The following is a 25,871-nucleotide window of genomic DNA, read 5'->3' on the forward strand; positions in this document are numbered from 1 at the left end:
CTGCCTGTCTGTGTGATTTAACCTCCTTGTGTCTTATCTGTGAAATCAGGATAGAAATACTTGCTGTGCCCAACTCACAGTTTCCTTGGGAGGTCAAGATGGGATAATAGATGTGAGAGTACTTTGAAAAAAGATTGAAGTGCTATAAAAATGTAAGATTTATATGGTTGTCAGTTTTTTTCCCCAAAGATGGCCCTAAAGATAGTGATTATCAACTATAAAGACCTACGTGGAACCAGCATCCCTTTCCACTGAGCTCACAAAGAAAGCATCCTTTGATAAGTGCTCACAGCCACTATCTAAAGGTCTGAGGCTGTTTGCAACTCTCACTTTTGCACAGCTAGCCTTGCACAGGACCTATAATAGATGCAGTTTCCACAGTCTTGCAAATCCTACCTAATATTGCTAAATCACACAGCCAGCCAACATAAAACTCAAGAGTTAAGCATGCTGCTGTAGAGATTAAAAAGTAAGTTTAATGTTATAAGGTTTCCATTTAGTTGTCAATCCTACTTGTTAAAGAGAATGGGGAAGGCAGAGGAGAGGTGGAGAGACATCTGTGCTAGCAGGCAATGCTGCAGGATCAGAAAAGCCTAATTCCCCTGGCAGATGGGGAAAGATTATCCAAGAGCCGAGCCAAAACCAACAGCAGAATTCAGTGACCACCTTGGGGTCTACTTCAGGTCCTGAATATGCCTATCTCTATGGGATGTCATGTCTGGTCTCCAAGAAATGAAGCAACACTCTCCATCTTCCACTCTCTGACCGCCCTTGAGGTAGCACCTGCCCCCCGGGGAGCAGCGATACCTCTTTGTGGTGACTAACGCCCAACAGGGGGACTTTCTTTAATCACAGATGACAGACGTGAAGAGCAGTTTTATAATACGCTTTCTACTCGCTTTCGCTTGACAATTTCCTTCAGTAAAAATGCAAGAAATATAATTCTTTGTCAAGGAAACAGCATACATAATGTTGAGGGCTTTTTTTTTTCTACTAAGCAAGTTGAACTCAGAGCAAGAACAAAAAGATAGGCAAACTCCTACCTAGGAATTAAGCCAGGTGTCGGGTAGCTGGTGCAGACATCAGAGATAGCCTGTGAAAGATCAGTTACCTGCTCTCGCCTCTAAGCCTGCTCTGGCTCCTTCTACTCCAGATGCTATTAGGGAGAAGGTGCTAATTACATTCTTGATCCTCTTGCAACTCCTCAGAGATACTCTCCGCCAACCTCCTTCACCTGCAGATCGTCTTACTTCAAAACTGCCTTCCTGAAAACAAAAGTACAGACACCCAGACGTTCCTTCATGTTACACCACCCCCAACAGAACTTAAACCCTTTTGCAAGTAAAACTCTACAACTACAGAACAACACAGAATTTTGAAACAAAGAGATAAGAGATTCTTTGTAGGTTTCTATTGATCGTCTCATCCATTGAGAAGTCACTTCCCTTGTATTCAAACGTTCTGGTAAAAAGCTAACCGTGAGGAGAAAGGGGCACAAAAGCCAAAATGGGTACCACATCCCTGGCTCTTTTTTAAATGAGAAATATCCACTTCAAAGTAAAATTTTTCATGTCCCAGTGCACAAACCCTAAGCTTCTAGCATGGGAGGCAACAAGGTTTGGTGAAAAGGGGCATAACCATCCAGTCATTCAGTCCTATATTAAAATCCCATTTAAAAAAAAAAAGCTGCTGTGAACTTGGCCGAGTTATTTAACCTCTCAGAGTCGCTCTTTCCCATAACTATGGAAAAAAATAAAAATGCTATCACATAGCATTACTATAAACATGACTTGATATAGAACATACATGTCCATAACATAAAACATGTTGTAGCTCAGTCTCCTCCCCCACTGCCCCTACTGAGACTGGATTTTTCAATATCGAGAAGCCCAGCAACCTCTTATCTCTGTGAATTTCCTATGAACATAAAATAAGAAATCTCAGCTAGGGGTGTGTGCTTATAATTGGGACTAGGGGTCCAGAACTGAGAGAGGAGGGTACTTAGAAATCCATCCATCAACAATCCCTACCATTTCCTCTGTGGAAGCCGCACCTATCAATAAATCAGCAAGTAGTCGTGCATTTTTAATAATTACGAGGAAATTTTTACCAGCTTTTGTTATAATAATGTACAAACAAAACAGTGTTTTTTTTCTCCTGCTCTCAAAGATAGGCTGTTGACAATTACAGTTTTAGAAGCATAAGGAACAAAAACTGCCCCAAAACTCAAGATGAAGGCTAAAATTAGATTTCTTTTTAAAACACCTCCCCTAATGGTATGCCAGTAATGTTATTGTGGCGGCTCTAACCGTGGGTGATTTCTTATGCCCACAGTGAGTGCAATAAAAAGACACAATAGACATAAGAATAGCTTAAAAGTTAACTGTAAGATTATTTTTCAAGTAGCTTCTTAAGTATAATACCTGAGCTTCTAGAAGAGGTAATCGCTGAAAACATTTAAAAGGTGGAAATTCTATGCAAGGACCCAGGAGATTAACACAATTGAACATAATAGCTCCTTCCAAACCATTTCCTAGGGACTGGATCACAAAAAGTCTTAAGACGGCTTTCCAAATATATTTTATTTATTCAATGAAGAAAGGGCTATTTGAAGTTCTTATATTCCTTTCACATAGAGCCGCTTCACTGAGCTTTAAGAGAAGCATTCGTCTGTAGGCGCAAAATGAGTAATTCCTCAGCTTCTAGAAAAGGTAATCATTGCAAACATCTGAAATGTTAAAATTTTATGCAAAATGTCTTTTGTAAAATGCAGACAAAAGCCATGAAATAAATATCATTTTAAACTGGTCTCAGCATTTACGTTTAAAAATTAATACTCACATGCTTTTGAATGCATAGAGCATCTCCGGACGGCAACAGTGGCTGTCTCTAAGGAGATAAGGTGGGAGGAGGGAGTTTTACTGTTCCCACTGCATCCCTCGCGTGCTTTATATTTTGTACTATGTTCATGTATTAATATCAGTCTAGCTTGATCTAACTACTTAACCTCATTAAACATGGTCTCTTCAATAGGTAATTTAACTCATCTACCCTAGTTGAGGTATATCATCTTTCTCTGCAATCTGTACCAGAGACCAAACTTCTCCCTACTCTGGACTTCGGGTATTCCGTACAGCAGAGACGTTCCCTGCCTTCTTTCCAAACTGAGCATTAGTTGTGCTGATTGGTTTGCTGGCACTCAAGGATACAATGAAAGTAAGATGCTGTCTCCTGGCTAACCCCACAGGATGGCCGGCACTCTGTCCCCAGGCTCCAACCTTACCCAACCTTCCTCCAGCCCCAGAGTAGCCACTGGTCCTCAGATGAATCATTCGGGTTGTTTCCTTGTTGCTCTGGCACTGCACCTTTATGATTAAATGGCTTTTTCAAAGAGGCTACGTACTCTCTTCCTTAGTAACCCTGAGATACAATGACCAAGAGAGAGAGTTAAAACCCTTCTTCCTCTGAGCTCTGGAATACCAATAGAGTCCAATCTTCTTCTGTAACACACTAGTTGTGTGACCTGAGCAAGTTATTAACCTCTCTGGGCCTCAGTTTCTTCATTCTCTCTCCATCCTCATAGGGATGGAATAGAGATTAAATGAGATCAGTTGTTAAAATGCCTAGGGTAATACCCAAAACATAGTAGGTGTGCAATGAATGTTATATGACATCATCTCCCTCCCCCTTCTTCTCCTCTCCCTCCTCATCAGTATTAACTGATTCTCACTCTCAAAGAATGATGCTTTCAGATTTCCCAGGGCTGCACACATTTCCAACTCTGTCTCAGGAACCACTTCCAAGCAGTTTGGAATAGTGGGTAGGGTGGGCTTTAGAGTCAAAGAGGATTTGTCTTGAGCAAGATCATGTCCATCAGTTTCTTCAACTATGCAGTGAAAATAATTATACCTTCCTCTCCAGATCTGGGTGAAGATTACAGATTAGGTATAAAAGACTCCTGGTACATAAGAAGTGCTCTCTACATCTTGGCTGTTTTCACTTTACTCCAAGTGGGCTTATCTATTCGCTGGCCCCGACATGCCTTTCCCTCTTCTTCCTCCACGTCTTTGTTCAGCCTGGTTGGCCCTGCCCTGCCCTCTCCTGCCATCTCCGCCTCTGGAAATCCCCATGCATCTTTCTAGTCTCAGTTCCATCTGAGGGCTTTTGAGAAGCTTTCTTTGACTACAGTGGCTTTCCCACCCCTGAGCTCATAAAGTATTTATCTTTTAAGGGAAAATAAGAGGTAGAAACCTCCAGAGTCCCCAAATCTTTCCCCTGTGGCCACTGTTAGACCCACTAGGAACTAAGAAGTCAAGCAATAATGTGCAGAAAGAACTCCGGTCACATGTGGCCAAAGAGCAGTTTCCCAGTGGACTGTCCCCGAGCTCCCTGGACTATGATCTCCATGTCATCCAGGAGGGGTCACTTGCCCTTCCAAAAGTCAACTCCCTGGTGCCTTCCTCAGGAGTGAGTGTCTCATAACAGAAAATGGTCAATTGGTTCATTGATAAATTAAGGCACACTGGTGCTTCTGGCACATGGACAGAATATATCAGCTGATGTCCACATGAGCAGCTGCTGTTCCCATCTCCCCATGGGCCTGCCTCCAGCTGCTCCTGCACTAGTCGGTGCAAATTAGATTGAGCCATTCCTCTCTTAAACGCTGGGCAGTTGTGACTGGAGCTGCCAAGGACACAGCCAACTCCTTAGCACGTCATCCAGTCTGGCCCTCACTCCCTTTCTGGGCTCTTCTTTTGTGGCAGTCACCTCACATCTCTTGTTGTTAGTCAAGCCCACCATAATTAATCTTCCCTACCTCCTCCTCACCCCTCTACTTGGAATGTCCTTTTTTAACCTCTTTACCTAATGAATCATACTCACACTTTAAAGCCCAGCTCAGATGTTGCCCTCCACGAAGAACCCTGACAACCTGTCACAGTTTATTCTCCGCCTCTCCCATCACCCCTCTGTTGTCGAGCTCTCCGTAGTACTGGCAGGACGCCTACTCCATGGAGCCACCCGAGTGCCCACTCACACGATACTGCCATTATGCTGGCTGATCTCTCTCCCACAAGACCATAAGCATTAGGAGGCCAAGGACGATTTTATAACCCTTTATCTGTCCGGCCAGGTGTCTGACAACCAACACATTTTATTTAATGAATTGATGAAAGAAAACAGAAATAAAGAAATGAATGAAGCTCTTTCTTACAAAAGACATCATCCTTCCCAGGTTTCCCAACCAAAACGCCTGGAAGCTACTCTTGGTAGGTATGAGTTGGTGAGGACCTAGACAGGGCCCCAGAGACATGTTTGCAAAAGGTGCTTACTCACGGAGGTAGGAGAGGGAAATACTTGTGTCCAAAATAACAGCTCCCCTAGGAAACAGAAGTCAGAGAGGTCTTTCATTTCTGTATTTCTTGTTTTCACCCTCCTGTTCTCCCAGATAGATCTCATTTCTAATGAAATTTGTTAGGTGATACTCTACAAAAATGTCCTCACTATTTTTTTAATTTATTAAGTAGCTATCATCCCAGGCTTGAAAAAAAATCCCATATCTAGTACTGTAGTCACTCTGTGAAGCACCATCCCCAGAAATTTTCCCGCTGGTAATTGTCATTTCCACCTCTAGGCCTGGCACAGGATTCCCGCCTGCTGGTTTCTTTTCTGGCTAAGTTGGTTCCTTTACATCATATGACTTTCAGTGACCCGTATGCAATCTGGGGATCATCCTCCTAGGACTTCCTTCAGAAAGTTCACAAAGGTATGCTAAACATAAGCAATATATCAATTTTTAAATCCAGGTGGAATGAGTCTGTATCATATGTCCCAGGAAAGCCTCTTATGTTCTTTTATAAAGAAAACCAAAAGAGCTTCTTGATCCTTGCCATTTTCTGTAGGAAAATGCCTCACCAAGTACATCCCTTCCCATGCACTCTGTCGTGGGTCGTTTATGGGGCCAGAGAAAGACACTGAAAACTTGTGCAAGCTGTTCAGCTCGTATTTATTGACAGCTTAATAAAGACCCAGAGCTCTGCCAAGGCCTTTACATGTCTCGTGTAATCTTCCCCCAATTCCTGGTTCTGCAGGTGAGGAGCCTGGGACACAGAGAGGCTGATAACTTACCCAAGGTCACATAGCTGTGGGTGCCAGAGTGAGCTTTTGAAGTCAGGTCTGCTGGCTTCAGAGCCTGAAAGTGTAACCATTACTCTGAGCTCTGTAGCATGTTCCCCTGACTCCGTGTTCAAGAAGAGTTTTTCCAACATGTGTAATTCTTAGATAGCTCTCTAAGACACGATCTTACTCCTTTTGGCATTTTACGCTAGATTCATATGGTCTTCTCTTTAAAAGAAACCATAGTAATTATTCAAAAAATATCATTCCAGTATTCATCATATAGATGTGCAGGCCTTTCTAACATTTTTTAAATAATGTAAGCCCCATGAGAAAAAGAAGATTATTTGTGTCTTCTTGGCCCACATTTTTAGATTTTGGTATAAAATGTCTTCAGTGGGTACAAACTGAACAACTCCCCTTGTCATTCACTGGAAACAGACACTTGCATTCTGCGTGCCTCTGTCCACAACCAGGCAGAGATGTTTTTCCAAGGGACCTCACTCAGTTCTCAAACATTTATTAAGCATACCCTCTACATGGGACAATTGCCAGACAGTATGTGCAAACAGCGGGGAAGAAGACATGGCCCCTGGCTCTGCAGGAGTTAACAGTCCAGGGGTTCACCCCTGTAAGGAATGTGAGGTCCACAGACAGACATATCATCAGGCCCACCGAAGTCCATAAGGCAAGAAGTTCAGGAGAGAAAGAAATCATAAAAACTTCGGAAAGTGTCAATTTGCTTTATTGGAAAAGGTTCTCGGAGGACAATTTCTCACCTCCAGCTTCCTTCATTAGTGCTCACTGGCCAGTCCAATCAGCTGGGAGGACCAGTCCAAGGGTGAGACTAGGGTGGAAGAAGCCACAAGTTGATTGCAAAGACCAGAGCTAAAGAAATAGGTGGGTTGCCTCTGAGTGTCCAGCAGCCTCACTGAAAACGGATTAATTTTTATTTCCAATGAATGTTATAACGGGCAACACATGAATATTCTAAAATAAATGGAAGGTCACGCAATATAAAACGTTAGGCAGTGAGCTTTCCTTCCACCCCCAGAGGCAGCCACTCTTACCTGGTTCTTGGACTCCTTCAAAGGTGAGTTCTATGTATTTATAAAGTAGTTTGTAAATGCTTCTGGACCAAGCAGGACTAAGTTAGGTGGCCCATCCCCAAGACCTGGCCCCAGGGATGGATCAGGAAAGTGGGCAATGAAGAGTTAAATCAGGGGAATTGCTCCTGGTCAACTCAGGAACACAGCCTAGCTGACCACCTGCCATGTGCTGAGACACGGACAGGGAGGGAGAAACCAGCCCCCCCCCCCCCAACCCACAGCTCACCTCACCGCTGTGCTGGGCACTGCCCACCTTTCAGGGAGAAGCAATGCATGCGGTGGGCAAAGGAAGCGGATAGGGGAGAGGTTCTGGAAATTTCTAGGGAGGTTTTAAGCGCTCACAAGCCAAACTGGGCCAGCTGCTCTCAGGGCTTCTTTGCGGGGGCGCTGGGGTGCTAGGACGCATGCTACCCCGTGGGGCTCAGGGTGGTGCCTCAGTGGTGAGGAGAGAAGCTTTTAAATGTCTATCTTCCTAAAACTACTCTCCCTGCATCTAGGAGAAGCACGCAGTTGGTGTGTAACCTCCAAGGCAGCAAATCCAGTTGGTTATCACCCTATCCTGCATCATATTTATAAAGTAATGAACGGTCCGTTTAACCAAGTTTGGGCTTCTGTGTCGCCCCAGCCACCTCCCCGCGCGAACCCTCAGCCGGGAAGCCCACTGACGTGGGCGGCAGCCTTCCAGCCTCAATTCCCCTCCCTCTGCCACCCCTCTTTCCCCCTCCCCTCTCCGGCCCCTCCCCCCGCTTATTTGGGAGATTAGAGTTCATTAATTAAATCCTGTGCTTAGATCGAACTGTAACGTTATTCCAATCACATTTATCTTACAGGCGGCGGAGGAGATGGCAGCCTAGCTGGAAACGCGCGGGGGAGCCTCAGCCGGCGGCCGGGGACGCACAGCGCGGCGCGTTCCATCGCCACGCCGCCGCGCAGGCCCTCCATCTTCCTGCCCAGCCTCCTGGCCCCGCTCGGCCCTGCCTTGGGGGTCGGCTTCTCTCTGGGGCTCCTGCCCTTCCCCACCTCCCGGGCCTCCGCGGCTCCCCTGCCCGGTCCCCCTCCCCCGCCACACACGCTGACACGCGCGGGCGAACACACACACACGCACACACTGACACGCCAGCGAGCTGCTGGCCGCTCAATGGACCGATTTCCCTGCTTCCCCTGATCCCAGCCCAGCCCGGGATGAGAAATTGCAAAATGGCCCGGGTCGCCAGTGTGCTGGGACTGGTCATGCTCAGCGTCGCCCTGCTGATTTTATCGCTCATCAGCTACGTGTCCCTGAAAAAGGAGAACATCTTCACCACTCCCAAGTACGCCAACCCGGGGGCGCCCCGAATGTACATGTTCCACGCGGGATTCCGGTGAGTGCGGGCCTCTCTCTATTTGAGCGCCCTCGGGTATCTGGTTTATTGGGGGGGGGGGGAATGACAGGGGGGTGTTTTGGCTTCTCCGAGACACTTTGGGCAAGATGACTGCGTGGTCCTTCCACTCCTCTTTCTGATTCTCCCTTCCCCCTTCCTTTATTTATTTGAACCCGAAGCCCCTAAAAGCCGTTGTCCTAATCAATGTGATTGCATTTCTCGTATTCTTCCTCTGCATCCCTTCCCCCATTTCAAAAATGGGGGGAGGGTTTAAGGAGAATGATGATGGAGGGAGAGGCAATGAGTGTGTGTGGGAGGGGGCGGTGAACCGGGAGATGGATGTGCGTGAGGTGAGCGCCTTCCCGGTGCGGCGTCCGCAGACTCCGCGGCCGGGCTCCGGGCGGTCCAGGGCGATTTAATGGCGCAGGCGCCGGACTCCCCGAGCGCTGTGCTCACTCCTCTCCGTCACGCCCCACCCCATCAAATGATGCGCGGGTCTGTTCTGAAGCCCCTGGGGTATTTTACCTCGATCCTTTCCCCACTGCTGCCACCACCGCCCCCCGCCCCCTTTCCGGGATTTCTGCAATTCCTCCGCCCTCTGCGGGAAGCGAGCCTCCTAAGGGCCGCCTACCCTCGCCCCTGGTCCAAGTCGCCGCCGGGCGAGAGGCTGGACAGGGAAGGGGCCAGGCGCAGCTTGGCGCAGCTCCTCGGGAACCCCTGCCTCTACCTGTGACCCTCAGGGGCTCTTCCAGGAGGACCGCCCGAGGGGCAGGTGGCAAATACAAACTGCAAGCTGTGGTCCAAGCGGGCCAGAGGTGCGGAACGTAGAGAAGCCCCACCTGGGCAGAAGAGTGGAGCTGCCCTGCGGCCTCCGGGGTCCCCAGTTAGGGGATAGGGAGTGGAATCAGACTCGGCTCGGGAAGTAAGAGGTTAAGGCAGGAGCCACCCCCAGTCTTCCCCTGGGACTCCGGTTTCCTCTGCCCTTTCTCCAAAAATCAATTCACCCGGACAGCCGGGGCGTCGCGGGTCGGAATAGCGGAGGCGCGGCCGCTGTCCGCGGTGCTGACTCCTTGGTCCTCACGGCGCATCTGGCTCCAGCAGTGCGCCGGGCTCCCGCCCTGCTCTCCGCGAGACGGCCATTTTATGGTCTCTCCCGCACCCGGAGGGATGGACAATGGAGGCGGATTTCCCTACTTTTCCTTCTTCCCCCCGGGTGTGTGTGGGAGCAGGGAGTGGGCCAAATGAGAGGGGCTCTGGGGCGGGATGGAGCCAGTGCGTGTGCCAGGTGCACCCCTCACCCCACACGCGCGCGCCGCCCCCAGCCGCCTGGACTTTAATGGCTACGTTGGCTTCCCCCAGCTGAGGCCAGCACGTTTGTCTGTGTACTCATGCTCCTCTCCAGGTCACAATTTGCGCTGAAGTTTCTAGATCCGTCATTTGTGCCCATTACGAATTCTCTGACCCACGAACTCCAAGAGAAACCTTCTAAGTGGACATTTAATCGGACAGCGTTTTTACATCAAAGGTAGGATAGGGGGAAAAGATCCGAAAGGTGTTTTTGAATTCTGGACTTCAAACAAAACAAAACAAAACAAAATACTCCAAAACAACAAAAATCTATCCCCCACCGGAGGTGTTATTTGCATTGTCTTCTAGGCCTGACTACACAAAGGCTGATTGGTAACTCTTTTTTATGTATGTAGTGCCCTCTCATAAAAAAAGAAAACATCAAGAAGACCAATTTGAATGGGAAGGAAAAAGATATTTCCAATATGCTCCCTAACTTGGGCTTAATTGAGCACAATGATTTATAGTTAACATGCATGGGTAACACTGCCAAAGCCATCTACTAAAAAAAAAAACAAAACAAAAACAACAAAAACAATTGCATAAAGACCATCTAATAATGCATTTTCATTCTCCCACTGAGAAAAATGTTTAAAAATGAAATAAAATAGAATTGTCTTACACTGAAACACACAGAAAATACTATAATCTGCGCTTATCAATTACTAGTCAAAATCTTGGCCCAAATATATGCAGGTATTTAAGTATGGTTTTGTTCTGGTTTTGCCTATTTGTTTTCATTAAACCTTTACAGCCCTTAATACATTGTAAAAGCTACCCAACATCATTTTTACAGGTTGTTGTCTTGTAACAGCCTGGTTTATACATGAGGGAGTGTGTGTGTGTGTGTGTGTGTGTGTGTGTGTGTGTGTGGTGGGGAAGAAGGATGAGATTTATTCAAATTTATTATCCTGAGTGATTCTGGTCTACTCTTAGCAACCCCTGATAAGTCATTACTCCTTCCTTTTTGGTGGGATTATTATGCTACTAAATGGAATGTGAGCCATCTAGTGTATTCATTAGGGGTGTGAATATTTATTTTACAAATGATCATTTTACCACTCATTTAGGGAGCTGTGTTTTGTCATAGCATTTCTAGTTTCTGCACCCTTTTTTATTTTGAGTGACAGAATTAAAACCAATTCAGTAGATATCTATGGTGTCATGAAAAGCTGATATAGTCATGTGATTATGAATAAAAATTTTAAAACACTGTTCAATTAGAAATTAGTTCAATGGCAATATTTGATAAATTCTAAACCATAGAAGTACCTTAAAAAAACTATTGGGTTTTTAGTCCAATATTAATTTTATAGACAAACCAGAAAACTTTCATGGTAGAACACATTATACCTTTCCCAAGACATATTTCTAACATAGTAAAGATTATCTTCCCACGCTGGGCCATGTGACCCAAATGACCAGTCAGAACAATATTTCCTTCTCAAAACTTCCCTCCTTTCAATCCACTTATTAGGTAAACTTTAATTAATTTTCCCAGTATCATTTTAAATTTACTTTACCTTTATAACAGGTAAAGACTAGCTTGTAAAGAACAGTATGGGTAACTCTGGAAATTTTAGATTAAAGCGTTCAGTTTATGTTGCTTTATATTTTGACAAATGAAGTGTTTTTTTTAAATAAAATTCCAGTTAAAGTGATGATATGCAAAGCATTTAGTTTCAATCCTATTTTTTTTTAGGCAAAAGACATAGGAAATTTACAATGTGATTTCTTAGAATTAGAGAATCTAGTAGCAAAGTAACATGTTACTGGTCTCTCATAAATATTTTAAATAGCTGAAACTCTAAGAGGAAATACTTCATTTTACTTAAAGCTCAACATGAGAGCAACCTGAAATTAATGCTAAGTATCATCCTTGCCTTGTTTATCCTCTGAATTCTTAGAATGTACACACATTTTCAGGATTCACGATAGCCTGTTTTTCTAAGGATTAAGTTCCTCCAACTAAATTGTGTTTCTATATAATCAAGTATAAAAACATTCCTGTTTCATTATTCAAAGGACCTTAATGAGATTATCATCTCATTTCTATTAAATACGCAACTACATTCACTATTGTTACCATTTCCATATTTCAATAATAGATAGTATGATACTGACTCGTATCTATTTGGCTCTTATTTGGATACCAGTGATATTTGATATTCCTTGAACGCTGCAGTCCAATAGCAAACAAACAGTACCTGGTTACAAACTCTAAGTCACCAATGTTTGTGAATTAACGTGAGCTCTTTGGAGCCTGTGTAAATTGTCTCCCTGTATTTTCTGACATAGTTTGACCTCCTATGATCATGCCTCCTCCTTGATCAAATATACTTCTCACATAGAGCAGAAAACCAAAGAATGCCAGCTAAAACTGTAAGTGACAACATTTATAAGCCTTGAAGGATTACATCCAGAACTTGATTGGGAAATTAACACCTCTGTAGATTCTGAAGCAGTCTTTCCCGCAATGACCGCAATTATTATGAATGTATAATCTTTCTTAGATACAATGGGCCTACGATTCTTGTCTGAATGAAATGGCAGCATAAGACATAAGATGGAAAATCAATTCTTTTGAATGGGATGCATTTAATGAATTTCTTTTCATTTTAGGCAAGAAATTCTTCAGCATGTCGATGTAATAAAAAATTTTTCTTTGACCAAGAATAGTGTTCGGATCGGACAACTGATGCACTATGATTATTCCAGCCATAAATATGTTTTCTCTATTAGCAATAACTTCCGATCACTGCTTCCAGATGTGTCACCCATTGTGAATAAGCATTTTAATATTTGTGCTGTGGTTGGAAATAGTGGGATCCTGACAGGGAGCCGGTGTGGACAAGAAATAGATAAGTCAGATTTTGTTTTCCGTTGCAATTTTGCCCCTACGGAGGCTTTCCAAAGAGATGTTGGAAGGAAAACCAACCTTACCACCTTCAACCCCAGCATTCTGGAAAAATATTACAACAATCTTTTGACCATTCAGGACCGTAACAACTTTTTCCTGAGTTTAAAAAAGCTCGATGGGGCCATTCTTTGGATCCCTGCATTTTTCTTCCACACTTCAGCAACTGTTACCAGGACATTAGTTGACTTTTTTGTTGAACACAGAGGTCAGTTAAAGGTCCAATTGGCTTGGCCTGGAAATATAATGCAACATGTCAACAGGTGTGTATATTTTATTGCCTTTAAGTCTTACCCCACCAGATGGCAAATCAATATTGTAATCTCTTGGGGGTGGGAGGTATCTGATTAGTTACTTGTTGTGGTTAGCTTAGAACTTTGAGGCAAACTCTTATGTTTTTGTAATGAAAGAATGAATCATTCTCAGTAAGAAGTTCAATCTCCTCTCCTACTTCCAGCTGGTAACAAAGTGCTATATGGGGGAGGGGGGACTGGTGTTTCGTCAGTCTGCCCTCTCTAATCCCTGTCCCCTCCCTTGGTGGTAAGCCTAACAGGCAGTCATGGAAATCATCAAAAATCAAAAATTGTCTTTAATGGAGAGCTATGTCCCAATCATGCCAATGGCTGAATCAGACAAACCAAGCAAATCATCAAAAATCAAGAATTGTCTTTAATGGAGAGCTATGTCCCAATCATGCCAATGGCTGAATTAGACAAACCAAGTCAAGATGCAATTGACTTAGAATGTTCCTTTTGATTTTATATGTGGGTGTTTTGTCAATGTCCAAGATTAGAAAACCACTTAAGGAAAGCATAAATTGCATAATTGGCCTTTAAAATTTGGGATTTCAGTGCCGAAACATGTGAAAGATATTTTATGAGCTTGCTGTTATCCCTCATAATTTGATAGAGAGATTGATCAGAAATGCAATATTTTTGTCTGGTCTGTTGAGTCTTAATGCTGGCTGTACATTAGAATCACCTGGAGAACTTTTAAAACTACTGTTGCCTGGGCTCTACTTCAAGGGATTCTAATGTAATTTATCTGGCAGGGGAGGGGAAGGGCCCGGTACCTGTTTTTCTTAATAACTCCTAGATGATTCTAATATGCAGTCAAAATTGGGAGCCACTAGTCCAGGGCATTTTATAAAGCAAAATTAGTTGTAGGATTTTTTTAAAATCATCTGAGGAAACTGCCTTAACTCTAATTTCCCCTGAGCAAGTAGCCTCCATGTCCTAACATACTGTCTGGATAGTCCTACAAGTTAAAGCGGGTTCTGGGAGGACAGGTAACCAGAGAATTCTAAAGACGTTTATCCCATAGTATATTATTCCCATCCTGTAGTCCTCTGAAGTCTACCAAACTTAATGTCTGTTTAGGTTACCTCTGATAGAAGGAAGAATCATCATCTAATAAAGTAGTATGTATCTAACAGGTAGGGTGACACCATAATATATAGTCCAAACTGGAGCTCTGTCTTTAAGAGAAAGAGGGTACTATTAATAACAACAGGATAACAAACAAAAATTGAGACTATCCCACCTTCCCAAGATGTATGGTCATCTTTTCGAGAGGTTAGGTAGCCCAACTCTTGTTTAAAGATGAGTCAACTGAGGTACAAAGAAAAGGAATTATTTACCACCCAATGTCACTGCCCCAAATGGGCAAAATCAGAATTAGAAGCCATGCCTCCCACCAACCTGTCCTCCTGTGGACTTTTGACCTCATCATTTTGCTCCTGCCTTACTTTACTTAAGTTCAGCCATACCAAAGGAATTGTCAGAAGTCATTCTAACTCCTTAGTAAGAAAACCAAGACTAAACTGTTACATTTCAACTGGAATGGGGAAAGGTCTGTGAAGCTTGCAAGTAGTAAAGAAGGAACTATACGTGCTTAGAAGCTTCAGGAAATTGGCCTGTGTGGCCTACCCTGCCCCTAGCTTTTCAGAAAGGCCACGGAGTTAGCCATAATGCTTCACAGCCACTCAGGCTTGAACCAAATACATTGGTTCAATGAAAACTCAAGGGAAATACAGTCCGAGGAAACCTGATTCATAAACAGTTTAACTTTGCCTACACAGCAAATGATACACACACACACACACACACACACACACACACACACAAACTCACTCCCTAGCAGTCTTGAATATTTGGTAGTATAGGTAGGAAGGCTTCAAACTACTGTTTCAATATGGAAGGAAAAACAGCCATAATTTAGCTTTTTTTTTTTAATTCAGAAAGTGTTTAAATGCTTTTCTTGGGTTCTGGCATGCTAAAGAAGGGAACCCCTAGGAACCCTAGGTAGAAAACAAAGGAACAGGGAATATGATTTTTTTTTACAAGAAGCTACAGAAAAATAAGGCCCACAATCTCTCCAGACCAAAGAAGAAGCATTTAACCAACCTCTAGATTTGGATAAGAAGGTGACACAGGGGCATAGTCATTCCCATTGCTTCTGGCCTTCTGCGGTGTCACCACTGAGTCAGGGCCACCACTCCTTAGCACAGCCAAGAGGCGGGGCTGGTGTCACGCGATGTATAACCTGTGCGGTCACACAGGAGCTGTGCTCAGGAGGGCTGGCACTTGGTTTAATGCCCTGCTATCGCCCTCTGGAAAGTCAGTGATTTTTGAAAGAAGGGCCCACATTTTCGTCCCGTACTGGGTCTCACAAATTATGTAGCCGGTCCTGCCCAGAGGTGTTCTAAAAGATAGACTCAAAGCAAATGCTACTTTAAAAAAGGCAAATCCAGGTACCAATCCATCTCCTGGCCCAGTCATGTTGACCTATTTGCCTGAAACCAACACTGGCTTCTGAATCCACATGTACTTACTGTTCCACAGGTACTGGAAAAACAAACATTTGTCACCCAAACGGCTGAGCACAGGTATTCTCATGTACACCCTTGCATCAGCGATGTGTGAAGAGATCCACTTGTATGGATTTTGGCCTTTTGGATTTGACCCCAACACAAGGGAAGATCTTCCATACCATTATTATGACAAAAAAGGGACCAAATTTACCACCAAGTGGCAGGAGTCACACCAGCTGCCTGCCGAGTTTCAGCTGCTGTACCGAATGCATGGGGAAGGGCTCACCAAGCTGACTCTGTCACACTGTGCCTAAGACTCTGAACAGAAAGTGCCAAATGGCCATTTGAAAAGTGCCCCAAATCAAACGGAATAGTCTTCAGAATAGAACCCTAGAGAATTCCTTATAAAGACTGTCTGCCGCTTAAAAGGAAAGATCTCTTCTCTCCCTCTTTTTGCACCTGCTCTCTTAAGAGTCTTGGCAAGACAAACGAATTGAAGCCACATGATGTAAACTTGATTGATAAAGGGAATGTCGCATTGGGAACCATGCTGCTAACGAAATGGTCGGAAGTATTTTAGTGTTTGTATTTTGATAATAAACTGCCTCCCATTTTTTTATGAGGACGGGAGCTGTCATTGCTGCAGCTTTGAGATACAGTCCTCATTGTCACAGGCCTCTGGCCAATTTGGGCAGGATTTCAGTTTTGCCTGGGTGGGATCAGACTCTTCAAAATGGAAACAAAAAAACCATTTGCGTATCTCATCTCTCACTCTCTCTATTTCTCGCTGTTGTTCTCAATCTCTTCCCTACAATCCCTCGCCCCACCACTGTGGAGTTTAATAATTTGCTAGGAATCATATTAAATTAGCTTTGCTTGTATGTGTTGCATCTGTACTTGCTTGATGTGTTCAAGGCTCTGGGTAACTTTGCTGTTTCGTGACAAGCTGACCAAATGATGATGGATCCCCTTATGACTACTGTTATAAGAAATGCCTCTTACAAAGTTCTCACTAGCCCCTGCCGTCATTCGACAGCAGAGTGGCCCCTCTGTGCTGAATGGCATCTTTCACTATCACAAAGAAAATGAATGTCATGGGTGACACTGCATCTCTTGACACGAATGCTATTGTGGCAGATCATTCTATCGCCACATCTGTGAGGGCATGCCAGCCTGAGTTTAGTGCGTCCCACAATCCCAACCCAAGAGCTGGGTTGGGCATTCTCTCAGAATATAGAGGCAATGAGTCAGCTTAAGATCCTGGGACACAGAGAGGAAAAGGAAGAAAAATACTTAGAAGTTGTTATGGAATCCCCATATACCCTAGAGCGTTGTAACCATGGTGCCCATTCAGAGACACCTGGTCTTTGAAAGCCAGCAGAGTTGCAGCAAAGTAGAAGACTGGAGGTTGATCAGGACAGGCCCCCGTGGGAATAGTGCTGAGGTGAGGTCATCTTCAGTGTCACTGTGTCCACCAGCACCGCTCAGAACCATTTGTTCTCTTCAAGATAATTGTAGACACTGGATAGTCCCTTTTCCCACTGAAATCAGATCTGTATATCTAAAAATTAAGGATTTCATAAGGAAAAGCCATTGGGTAATGGCAAGATTTGATACAAAATAACCCTTGGAATTTAAGCTGTGTAGATCTGCCATGAAGGGATTAGTTGGCCGTTCTGTCTTTTTTTATTATTATTATTTCAGCCTTAGAAGTAGAAATCACATCACTCCCACCCCGGGCTTTTCACTGAGCAGCACTTTGTTCTTCCAATTTGGCCCAAAGTCTGGCCAAGTTGATGTTAAATTTTAATAAGAGTTTCTTTCTTCTTTCCAAATGCCAGTCAAGCACATTTGTAATACATTTGGGTGGGGTAGCTTGTTCTTTTCCAGAAGTCTCATCCTAGACTGCTTGTAATGTTACAAATGCCGTTTAGAATAATTGCAGTAGCTCAGTGATCGGCTCACTGTCCCTCTTTGGGAAGGTATAATCAGGCCCCCCATTAAACCGCATACAATAAGAAAAGACGTTGTTTCTTATGCTCATGTGCCTCCTGGTCCTAAAGGGGAGATGTCTGGTTCTAATTGTTTTCAGAAAGCTAATCAGAGCAGCTTACATATATCCAGATACTAACTGGTGAAAGAAAAACCATACAGGTTTGGAGTTGCTGCTAACTGTGGCACATCTTACAATGTTGTACAAATGGCAATCATCCAAAGAGATGGGAAGAAACAGGAATAGATGTTTCAAAATGGGAAACACTGACACAGCTCAATACTTGAAAGACATTAGAGGAGGAGGTAGTAAAAAAAAAATAAAATAACATGTTTTAAATTCACTGGTATAACCTGGTGGGCATCAACACCACCCCATGCTTGTTCCCTGTCACTTTCAAGAGGACAGTGCCACAGCGCTCATGCCGTGCTGTGCGAGGATCACTGCGAGATTGACAACTGACAGGAGTGTCTAGTTGGCTCTTCCTAAGCACTTAGTTCATCTGGTTGCGGCTGAGTGATATTAATGCCAATATTACATGGGCCAGATCCTGACTCTGGAGTTTTAATCCCAATGTGCCCATTAGATTTCACTAAATATAAATACGTAGACATGTTGAACCAGGGAGGTTAAAAGAGCAAAAGACCAGAATCCCTAAAACTGGTTAATTGTTCTATGGTGGACCTTTTAAAGTAGACCTCATCGTAATGCTGTTTTAGGAGTGGGGGTTGTTTTGTCGTTTCAAGTTGAGGAAGACGTTTTACATCTCACACCACTCTCGGCTTCGTCTTAACCTCAGGGTGAAAGGACTTTACCACCCCCAGTATCGTCTCATCTGTTGCTTTCACAAGAACTCAAAACGGGCTTCTTTCCTAGAATCAGAGGGCTCAGCAGCCAGGCCTATCCCATTTCCGGGCAGGACTTCCTGGAACTGATCCAAAAGGACCACCATCCTTCCCTTTTCTGAAGAAAATCTTAAGCCCTGCCATAGGGTTAACCACAATTCTCATAGCTTATAAATTCTTTCTGTACAGCCTCTATGCCTCCTATTGGAAAACTTGGATACAAAATTTGGGTAAAGCGTCTACCCCAGTTTTCAGCAGGTAGTAAACACTCACTAAATGGCAGCTTTTACTGTTACTTCTATTGTTAGTTGTGCCCTTGACTTACAGTTGCAGCACAGAGAAACGCAGCCTCTAGCTGATCATACACGATCTCTTTTTGTTTTTGAGGACTGTTTCAAAGGTCAAACCTATGTAACCACTGTCGCGACCAAAAGACTTGGTGGGTCCCCTGAGTCCTGATTAGAAAGGCAGTGGTGTAAGTAACCGGAACTCCCTGGCCTGTGTGGTCAAGAGCAGTGAAATGGGCAGACAGGACTATTGAGTTCCCCCTCCTGATTCAACTCAGATACAAATCCCTGGCTTTTGCACTGCCCTTGCTTTGCTGGTTCTAGGTTAAGTGCATCCTTTTATCAGAACCTTTCATCTTTTAGGATACTCACAGCAGAATCCACCCTCAGCCATTGGAATGAATTTTACCATAAAGCTCTCAAGGCTGTCTACACGATACCAACACAAATGACCAATTCAGTCGCAGAGGGGAAAAAATACCCCACAAACATTTAGTGACCTGCTTAATGCCAGTCCCTCAGTTTTGCATTGGCTGTTCTGAGAGTCATGTGCAGGGATTGTAAACCAGGGGATTCAGGACTAAAATGTGGTACCAAGAATTCCTCCCACACCCAGAAATCTTTCCCATATTTGATGATTAAAACATTTATGGCTCCTCTGCCTTTGCTTCTGGGTCGCAAGTGTCCTTGACCATTATAAAAGTGCTGTGTGTTTAGTAGTGTTGTGTGCCTAGCAGTGCTGTGACTGCTGTACCATGGTGTCAGGTGACCTTGGTGTCAGGCATGTGACCATGAGGCTGCCAGCCAGGATATGCAAGGTGAGAGGTCCCTCCAGCCTCCTTGTGTCTGGATCTCCAATTATCCACGAATATGAGCGCCATGACTAACCTAACTTGGTGGGACGCTAAGGAATGGAAGAGCATTCCTTCTGACTTTGGGCTAAGCAGTAATTTTTGGACACTCTCAAACAGCAAAGAAGGGTGGCCTGAGGCCAGAGGAAGCAGGGACAGAACTGTAGAAACATGGGATATTTGAAATGGAAGAACCTTTCAGTTTCTCTCGTCCTAATCCTTGATGTTACAAATGAGAAATGGAGAAGCAGAGAGGCTAAGTGATTTCCCAAGATTGCAAGGATAATGAGTAGAAAAAGTATGACTCCTCATCTCCTCCTTATCAGCATCTAATGAAGATGGGCACAAAAAGAAAGTGATTTTGGTCTGGAGTCCTCATGGCACAGAAAACAAGTAGTCTGTAAAGGAAGAAAATTCATCCCTCTCCCACAAAAAGTATTTATTTGTCAATACAAAACAATAAGGGAGATGGTTGCCTAGGCATACAACAGTCCACGGGTAATATCCTATATTCTCCTTCCCCTAAAATAAGAGAAAACCAACTTGGTAAGTCATGATTCTGGTAAATCACAATTTAGTTACTGATAGTTCACAGTTGATAGCTGGAATTTTATCCAAGACTCTATTCACTTATAAAACCTTGTTTTAGAAATATGTATGCACAATTTAAAAGCTGGATACTGAGAATAGTTATGTACTTCTTTTTAAAAATCTTTATCAATTTATTTAACCTAAAAAAAAAATGGTTCACTCATTGTATTTCTCCATGTATATAGTTTTCAGCTGGGGCCTGTTGAGATAAGGAATACCTTTTGTCAATTCATTCCACATCGTAAGTAATTTCAAGAGCAGACTTTACATTATTGCATTTAGTTCAATATGCTAAGAAGATGTGTAAATAATAGTGAATAATTTGGGCCGCGTCTTCATGTGCAAAATGACAGACCAGTTTTCTATATAAATCTGCATCTCTAAATTGTTTTCCTCTAATGGTTTAAATGTACCAAGCAAAAGTATCTGTGTAGCCTCTACTTCCCCCTGAATACACAGAACTGTCCTTTTGCTTACAAAGAGAGTTGGGGCTGTGTATGTGGCTGAAAAACCCAGATGGAACGTGACAAGTGCCAGAGACTTAGGTGGCCCTGGGCCACCTGACTGATGTGACTGGGCTCTGTGGCCCAATTAATCAAGGCCACAGTTGAATTGATGACAAGGACCAAAATGACTAAATATTGCTTTGCCACATAAATATAACGTTTGAAATGGGAGAACTTTTAGAACGTCATTATTGTATTAGAGAGTATTTCTGAAAATCTGTTTTTATTGTGATTATTATTATTGAAGATACGTGTTTTAATAGATGTTTTATCCTCAATGAAGCCCGTTCTCATGCTGTTAATTACAGCGGAATCATAGGGAAGAGCCTGTCGCAGAAAAGCTGACTCCAATCTAAGATGACAATGGGGTGATGGGGTTAGGACCTGGATTATGCTGCTGATCCACCAGCAAACAAAGCTGGATGATGTGAGGAGCTCTTTAAAACACTCTTCCTCCCCACACCAGACCTTTGACTCAGAATGTGCTGGGATAAGCTAAGCTTACAAAGATTCCCAGGTGATTCTGATGTTGCCAGCATTGGGAAACAAATAACATATAGCCAAGTCACATATACCATTTTGACCAAAGTAGCTGAATGCTTATCACTCCTCATGTAATTAGTAGCCTATCTGTCCCTTAAAGTTATCATAATACCCGGCAATATAGACACAGTCTTAGTGACTCAACTACTCAAGTTGTGTTTTGGCTGAAGTGACCTGTCACTAATTTGTAAGCAAATAGTAACTGGTTAATTTAGTCAGAATGGACGCAAGCCTGAAGACAGAGCGAGGGACATAGCTTTAATATACTTTACCCCAAGGCCAGCTCTTCATATTTCACTTTTTATATTTCAAACTAAAAGGCAGATCTCAGGTCAATCATCTTTACAGATAGACAGACTGAGAAACAGAGAAGTTAAGTGGTTCATTCAGATTCTACTTGGATGTCATTCCCAGAGCCTAAAATATTCCTAAAGGGGTCTGATTTCTCAACCTACAGGTAATTCCCCAAATACAAAGATCCTCAGGCTAAAACGAAACCAATCAAAAAAGGAAATTCAAGAAGTTAAAATTTTACGACCAACTGAGTATAAAATTCTAAGACCAGATGAACGGGTTGGCACTGGCTGCCGTGGGCCAGCCTCTGTTGAATAAGGTGATACCATTCTAACGTGGTTTGGGCCAGGCTCATTTTGACAGCTGTGCACATGCAAAGCCTTCAATCATCAGAGATACTAAAGGGCTCCTGTGATTTTCTTTCCACGGGGCTCAGAGACGATTGTAGCTCTTCAGTGTGCTGCTCAGCTTTTAACAACTGGATCTGGAGAAAGTGGGGCCCTGATTTGTAGCATTTGCCAATTTCCATGGTATAAATACTGTCAGCATAGAGTTTCAAGCTACTAACTTGATGTCAACCAGCTGAATATGTAAAAACATGTTTTCAGGAGCCAATACGAGCTGGCTCCAGCACCGCACTGCCTGAACAACTTCTGAGTCAGTGAGTCCCAGATGGGAGAGGCTAGCAGTGGCTTTGGAGAAACTCCCAAGTGCCCCCTCCCTGCAAGGAGGCGTTTCTACTTCGGTTAGATCTACTAATTTTTCGTATATTATTGTGTCCTTGAAGCTAAGGACCCTAAGGTGTTCAAAATATTTCCTAGCCATGTGACTCTTAGGAACCTCTCAACAGACCACTCAGTACTTTGAGAGATAACCAGCCACGGTTTTTCTAATTTCTAAGGATGAATTTCCAGGTAAACATTTTTTAATTTAACTGCCCGTTGAAACCATGTTTGGCTGATTTTTCTCATATCTTATAGTCCATTACCTGTTTCCCCAGATCTCTAATTTTCCCTGTCCACTTGCTCCTCATTCTTCTGACACAGCATCCAGAAATCAGCACTTGCACGGAAGCAAGGGAAGAACAGACATCCAGTAAGCTTACCTAGACCTACCACCCTTAGAGAGTCTCCTTTCTTCAAGTGTCTCTACCCCAGTAGGGGACACCTGCTAAGCTTCATGCCCAAGGCTTGAGTATGCATTCGGCTGGGCTTTCTTTGCCCTCAAAAAGTTTCTGACTGGCTGTAAACAGCACAAATAAGAACACCACTGGGCAAACTTTGTAGAGGAAGGCATCATGTGATACCTTGCCCTTAGCAATGCTAGTGTAAGGCGGGACCCGGAAAAAACCTACCAAATCAAACATTTGGCCACTACCATCCCCTGGGCATTGAGAAGTAGTTGTACTATAAACTTCCTTCTTCTTCCTACTGGTTGTAAGGGAATTTCCTACTTACAGAGTGTTTAGAAATCAAATACTCTGGTGAGCCACAGAACAAGCTTTGTTTGCAAATTAAAGGTTTTCCTGTTCTTAGGTGAATTTGATTAAATCCTTTGGAAGTCAATGCTGGAAAAATAATGTATTTAATTCCTCAAACATAGTAAGTGGACATAGGCTTTTATTCTGTATGTAGTAAATCAAAGCTAGATTATAAAGGACAAAATCTAGTTTCCTTGCTGTCGTAAAATATCCTACAGGGTCTATAACATGTTTCTAGACTATAAAATGTTTGAAACTCAACTTGAACATTGTCTATCTTATGTTTAAAAGGCCAGGGTATCCCTCTGTTTTCTGTGCTCCTTAACAGCCATTGAAATGAACTTGCTTCTCTATACTGAATAAGCTACATCTTGTTTTAAATGGATCAGGTACATGTTCAGATGTTTTTCTGTATTCAAAACAAATTGCATGTAGCCTGGGCACAAAATACACCTTCATCCCCTGGCTCTTTTCTGGACACCAAAGAGATAAGGCCATAGCTACAAACAGAAGGGAGTTGACAGAAGGCCCCATCTTATTATGAACAAATTCACAGTAAAACCAGCCTTGAGGAATGAGTCACTCCCAAAATATATTTAGCCAGGGAAATAGGTTAGAAAAATGGGTAGATGATGGGAGAGAGGTTTGTTCAATGTGTAGAAGTGGAACAAAGTCATTGAAATACTTACAAAAAGGAAAGGGAAGTTTCCCTCTGATATCTGGAATCTAGACCATTTTGCAAGACTTAAAATAATTGGTCTCCATGTCTAAACACTCTTTAACCATGTTTCGAAATCCAGGTCTCAGCCCTTATTATACAGAAAATCAGCCTTACAGCCAAGAGCCCTGGGAGGGGGTTATTGATGAGTTGAGATCCAATCACCAAGCATCAGCAATTAGCGCTGAAATTCTCCAAGGACACAAAACAAAAATATTGAAACATCACAATGCAGCATCGTTTGTTCACATAGGAGAATCAACTACATGCCTAGCAGAACTTCACAGATCTAGACACTATCTCAGGTCTAGATTCCAGATCAACATCTTCAACATGGAGATGAGACAGCTGACGGTCAGAGAATAGGAAGTGACTTATCTGCCCAGCTAGTTAAAAGCAATCAGAGTCAGGGCCTCCCAAACCATGGATTCTACTACAGCACACCATGCTGCCTCCACTCTGTAGGGGGGAGGCTGACAATCCACTGTAAAGCATAAATCAGAAGTCAAGACGAAAGAATGTTTGCGATATCTTCTCTCACTTAACCTACTTGGTTTCACCACTTCATTTTAGCCTCATTTTAAAGAATGCTACACCAATGTAGAATGAACAACCAAGCTCTTTTCAGAGTAATGATGAAACCGAAAGGTCAAAGGTGGGAGAACAGTGAATGTAAGTTATTAACGAAATGAGCAAGAAGCATGTGTCAGGGAAAATCAATGCTTCTTCCATTGTCATAACCACAGAGCCCTCCCCTCACACACTTGACGCATTTATTTTGGAAAATGCCATCTTACGCTGAGACACTGGCATTGAAGACTTCACTCCTTCTCACCTACATCAGAAGTACTCTCACTCTTCGGGAGAAGCCATGGCCCTTAGGATCAGACTCACATCTCCTGTGACAGGCAGCCTCAGCTGCCCTCAGAAACAAGCTGCCAGACTGACAGGGCCATGGAGACCTGAAAGGAGCCAGCCCTGCTGGACTGAGGAACATGTAAATATCTTCTGCCTTCTTGGTGAACAAGGATGATCATCTTTCTTTTGTAGGGGTAATTGTGTGTATATTGTGACTAGTTTGTGAAGAAAATGCAATGATTTGCTTCGACAGCTCCCCAAGTGTACCTGTTAAGTGTGAATGTGCCTGCCTCATTGCCTCATGTGCCAAACACAGTACTGAATGCGTTGTTTTTAAATAAACTGTTTTACTGTGCATTGGAAAACACTGCTGGTTGTCTCTGTCCCATTTGGAAGACCCCCCCATCTCCCCACACACACACGAACATTCTCCATCCAGTGAAGAATCCTTTTTTTCATTCCCTGGGTTTTAAGGAATTCTCCAAGGAATTCTCCTTGGAGATTTTCAGAAAGGTTGGGCTTAGCTGTCTTCAGCCATGAACGAGTAGCAAATAGTAAAAGCACCCCCCCACACACACACACACCATCTTTCCATTGGCCCTTTATGCAAATGATGCAAGAGGACTTCATATGATTAATAATAATACATTAAGCTTGCGTATACACTCACACACATCATTTTATTTCAGCAAGGATCAGGTGACAGAGGGACACTGAGGGACTTGGCCCATGTTGCACAGTCGATGGCGAAGTGAAAATGAGATCTCAGCCAGACTCTTGGCCCAGGGCTCTTTCTCTTGCCTCTTCACCCCATTTCAGCACTTTCTCATAGAGCCTTCTCAAATACCCCCATCAGCCTCCATTCCTTTACACAGTGTTATCTGTCTTCATAGCATTTTCTCTCCCTGTTTGAAGTGATAGTATTTAAGAACTCATTGTCTGTGTCTGCCACCATGTTATAAGCTCTACCTTCAACAAAGTAGGCAACTTTGCCTGTCTTAAGTATACTATGTTCCCAGTGCCTACAATAGTTCTGGGAACTTAGCAGGCTATCAACTGATATTTGTTGGATGCATGGATGGATGGATGGATGGATGGATGAATGCATCATACAGTTCTATGTATCACTTCTCTTTTTTATCTCCCTTCCCATCTTTATGCCTACACCACAGACACCAAAAGTCCTCACTCTGCTCTGACTGTGCTACCTCAGCACCATGAATAATAGTATTTGTTGACTGAATG

General features: G+C 43.4%; 1 protein-coding gene and 1 long non-coding RNA gene across 5 annotated transcripts in view; one reads left to right on the forward strand and one right to left on the reverse strand.

Annotated features, from left to right (window-relative positions):
* The window catches only part of LOC111557339, a 243,063-nt gene that overhangs the window by 175,581 nt on the left and 41,611 nt on the right, over positions 1-25,871 (reverse strand). Inside the window, exon 3 of one of the 3 annotated variants that reach the window (XR_006588439.1) lies at positions 11,593-13,083. The exons of the other annotated variants lie outside the window; for them this stretch is intronic. This is a non-coding gene — a long non-coding RNA (uncharacterized LOC111557339). Of the gene's footprint in view, positions 1-11,592; positions 13,084-25,871 lie in introns of those variants that run through there. 3 annotated transcript variants of the gene reach the window in all.
* On the forward strand, positions 8,009-24,993 carry ST8SIA3 (ST8 alpha-N-acetyl-neuraminide alpha-2,8-sialyltransferase 3). Of its 2 annotated transcripts, none has more exons than XM_019815338.3 (4): positions 8,009-8,584; positions 9,987-10,109; positions 12,554-13,111; positions 15,692-24,993. In XM_019815338.3, the coding sequence occupies exons 1-4, from the start codon at positions 8,406-8,408 to the stop codon at positions 15,972-15,974; spliced, it is 1,143 nt and encodes a 380-aa protein (XP_019670897.1). In that variant the 5' UTR covers positions 8,009-8,405; the 3' UTR covers positions 15,975-24,993. The 2 variants fall into 2 exon arrangements, with proteins under 2 accessions (XP_019670897.1, XP_019670898.1); XM_019815339.3 differs by having other exon boundaries at positions 8,482-8,584; positions 9,944-10,109.

Source organism: Felis catus, chromosome D3, assembly GCF_018350175.1.
Source record: "Felis catus isolate Fca126 chromosome D3, F.catus_Fca126_mat1.0, whole genome shotgun sequence".
In the NCBI taxonomy this organism is placed as follows: domain Eukaryota; kingdom Metazoa; phylum Chordata; class Mammalia; order Carnivora; family Felidae; genus Felis; species Felis catus.